The sequence below is a fragment of the Onychomys torridus genome, chromosome 1, assembly GCF_903995425.1.
Source record: "Onychomys torridus chromosome 1, mOncTor1.1, whole genome shotgun sequence".
Taxonomy (NCBI): domain Eukaryota; kingdom Metazoa; phylum Chordata; class Mammalia; order Rodentia; family Cricetidae; genus Onychomys; species Onychomys torridus.
Window position 1 is genome coordinate 64,382,121 of NC_050443.1, and position 3,275 is coordinate 64,385,395.

General features: G+C 55.5%; 1 protein-coding gene across 2 annotated transcripts in view; it reads right to left on the reverse strand.

Moving 5' to 3' along the window:
• Nucleotides 1-2,469, reverse strand: part of Arnt2 (aryl hydrocarbon receptor nuclear translocator 2) — a 143,627-nt gene extending 141,158 nt beyond the window's left edge. For both annotated transcript variants that reach the window (XM_036185984.1, XM_036186010.1), the window contains exon 1: nucleotides 2,285-2,469. In XM_036185984.1, coding sequence (XP_036041877.1) covers nucleotides 2,285-2,315 — 31 coding nt within the window. In that variant the 5' untranslated portion in view covers nucleotides 2,316-2,469. The remainder of the gene's footprint in view (nucleotides 1-2,284) is intronic.
• Between the last annotated feature and the right edge of the window lie 806 nt (nucleotides 2,470-3,275).

Here is a 3,275-nt window from a genome sequence, read left to right on the forward strand (position 1 = left end):
GGAGAAGAGATAAGTCCATCTAGCTGTGTTTACCAAGCTCTTAATCTGTGCAAAGCAACATCTAGGGAGAGGGTGGAGGTAGGAAGAAAAATACAAAGAAATGTCACATGACTTATGCTCATGGGTATGCGCAGCTAGCCCAGTGGAAATTTCTCTTACAATCTGAAATATCTCTCTTCAGCTCACATGCTTAACAGTATCCCTTAAAACTAACTCTTCTGCCCCCAAAGAAGCTTAAACCTTATATGGAGCAAGACCAAGACCTCCTACAGACCCAAAAGCCATCACAGAAGACCAGTTAAAGAAATGATGGTGAATGATAGACCAGTTAATCACTACAAGAAATTTGCCTTGAGAAACTCTCAGCAGGGTCAGGATCTCTGGTATTTCTGTCTGTCTACCAAGAAAAGACCTGGATTACAGTGTATCAACTTGACCAGGTACTGACCAACAACAGTCCTTCCAAATTCCAAGGTCAAGGCTCTGGCACGCTGCGTGACTGTCCAGTCTTTATTCCATATAGCATAGAGAGCAATGTGATGGGCAAAGCAGTTTCCAACAGTGATGTAATGGTGGATGAGTTATGTAAGTCACCAAAGTGTTTATTCTTTTTCCCAATAGAAGCCTATTCTGAGCTCAACCATCTTCATTTTCTCCTTTGCTTTTTCTCACCTTATTACAGTTAAATCTCTTAATTTTCTGTTGATTTCTAAGCAGCAGAATAGGTTGAAAGTACTTTAATGGTAAATAAAATGACACAGCCATGTTTTTATGCCAGTCATCTACCCACTCAGTGTTCTAGACTGGGACTCCATGCCTGCTCTTCCAGGACTGCCTGTTTCATTTAAAGAGCCTCCTCCCTTGGAATTACAAAGGTTCATCACCTCCTGTCCCCACAGGAACCTGCCTGCCTCTGTGTATTCTGGCTTTTCTGTTGGCCTTTGCCCCAATCTAAAGAAGGTCAGACCCCACACTCTGTCTGCCCCTGGTATTTTCATTCTCCTCTGTTCAAGCCACTATACCTAAGTCTGACCTCCTTCTTCTGTCTGCTTTCAACTCTGTCCCTGCTCCTTGTCTTACTAATGTCTATGTGACCTCAGCACATCTGACAAATCAGCCGCACAGGAAAGCGCCAATCATGTGGCTCCTCTATTCAGGTCCACTTAAAACCTTCTCTTACAGGAGGCAAGAGGAAGTCACAGTCCTTGTCTTTCAAGGCCCCTTAAGCCTGGCCACACCCATGCAACTCAATGCTAAGTCCCTCTGTTCCTTCTCACACCTCACTCACTGGCCTTCAGGCCATGCTTAGAGCCTGCCCATCATGACTTCATGACTTAGGCCTGCAATGCCTCTCAACCTGTGTCTCCCCATTTTCAAACTGCACCTTCTGCAAGGTCCAGCTAAAGTGTCCAATGCCACCACCCCCCCCCAACTTCCCTAACCAACTTGGATGGAGGGAATCTTCCACTCATAACTTTGAAGGCATTCTTCTCTCATAAACATTCTGGTAGTTCACCCCACCAGGTCCGCACCTCAACACAAGACCTCTTTCACTGGGCTTTCCTGGGGTCTGAGTTCTTCGACTGTCCCTACCTTATCCACAGCGACCTATGGTTTTCCAGGCCCACAGGAGACAACACAAAACCTAAAATTTGCACGGGGGTGGGGGTGGGCGGCAGGAGGAGGGGTACTCGCATGTCCTACCCTCTCAGCCTTGCATGATACCACAGGGAACTTTGCCAACGACAATAGGGCTCCGCCACCACAGCAGCCCAACACTCCCACTCATTCATGAACTCCTTCCATTTTTCTAATCTGCCAGCATGAGACCAGTGGTCACACGCTGTACCCTGGGAGGCGGCAGGCAATCGGACAGGGACAGGGCTGCTTCAGTCTACCTTATTACCAGTTAGGCTTTTCGTGTCCAGAAAGGACTGCCATACATATACAGTGACCAGGTGCAAACCCCGCCAAAGACAGCGCTGGGGAGGCGGGGCCGACTAGGCGAAGAGTCCCAGGAGTTCTGCCCTGTTGAATCCCCGCTCCAAACTTTTCTCTCGCTCGGCGCGACACCTGGCATCCGCCAGCTCCTGTGGCTCTGGAGCCCGCGGGCGAGCATCGAGTCACCCGCCGTAGCGGCGGGCGCCGGCGGGACCAGGTTGGGCACCACGTACGGATGAGGATGCCGCGGCCGGTGCTGATGCTGAGGCTGCCGGGCGGCGGCCGCTCCCCCACCCCCGGGCTGCGCGGCTCAGGCTGGGCCTGCCGCTCGGCCGCTACTCACCCGGAGGGTTGACGGCGGCCGGGGTTGCCATCTTGCCGGGAGGGACCGGCGCGCCGGGCGGGGGCGGGGACCGGGACCCGGCGCGGGCCAGCGCCGCCGCGGCCGCGCCACACAAAGGAAGGTGCGGGCGGTGCTCCCCGCGCTCCCGCGCTCTGAGAGCGCCCCGCGCTGCTCCCCGCGCCCCGCGCGCTCCCCGCTCCTCCGCGCGCACCCGCGCTCCTCCCTTCCCCGGCCTCCTCCGGGTTCAGCCTTTGTGGAGCGGTGGGGGGGTGCCGGGCCCGCGGCTCCCGGGTCCGAGCCGTAGCACCGCGAGACTTGGGCCAGCGGGCCAGCGGGACCCCCTCGAGCCCGCGCAGGTGCCCAGGCTGGAGGTCTCTGCGAACCCCCTTAGACGCCTTCTCAGGGTCCCCAGGTGTTGGGGGACACATCGCCGAGGGGCGCTGTCCCCTCGCGGGGGAGCGGGTGGGAGAGCTACCCATTTGAATGCAGAGGACAACTGGCCTCAGAAACAAAGGCGTCCCAGTGCTGCCACTTAGCATGCCAAGGCCGCGCCACTGGGCTCCCGGGCTCCCCGGCCAGGGCTGTGGAAGAGGGCCTAAAGGAAGGCGCCCAGAAATGCCCGAGGCCACCGTCCCTCAAAGGCACCCACACACAGCTTCAGGACAGAGCTTGGCCCAGGAATGGAAAAGAGCCAAGGAAGCCTTGAGGACCGTGTCTAGCTCTGCCTTCCTGAGGACATGGCCACTGTCGGCGTTTATTATGGAGTCCTCTCGAGGGCCTTATTCACACCTCCTGACTGGGGCATTAAGAAGGTTTCTAATGATTCCATCTGCATATCCGGGTGAAATTAAAGTGCAGGGAACTTGAAGAGGTGTTTTCCCGGCAGCCACTAGGATTCCTGGAGGGGATGTTCCCCAGTAGATGCCCTGATAAGGCAGGATTGGAAGGCTGGTCACACCCCAGGCCATAGCTGAGGGCAGTAGGGCATCTA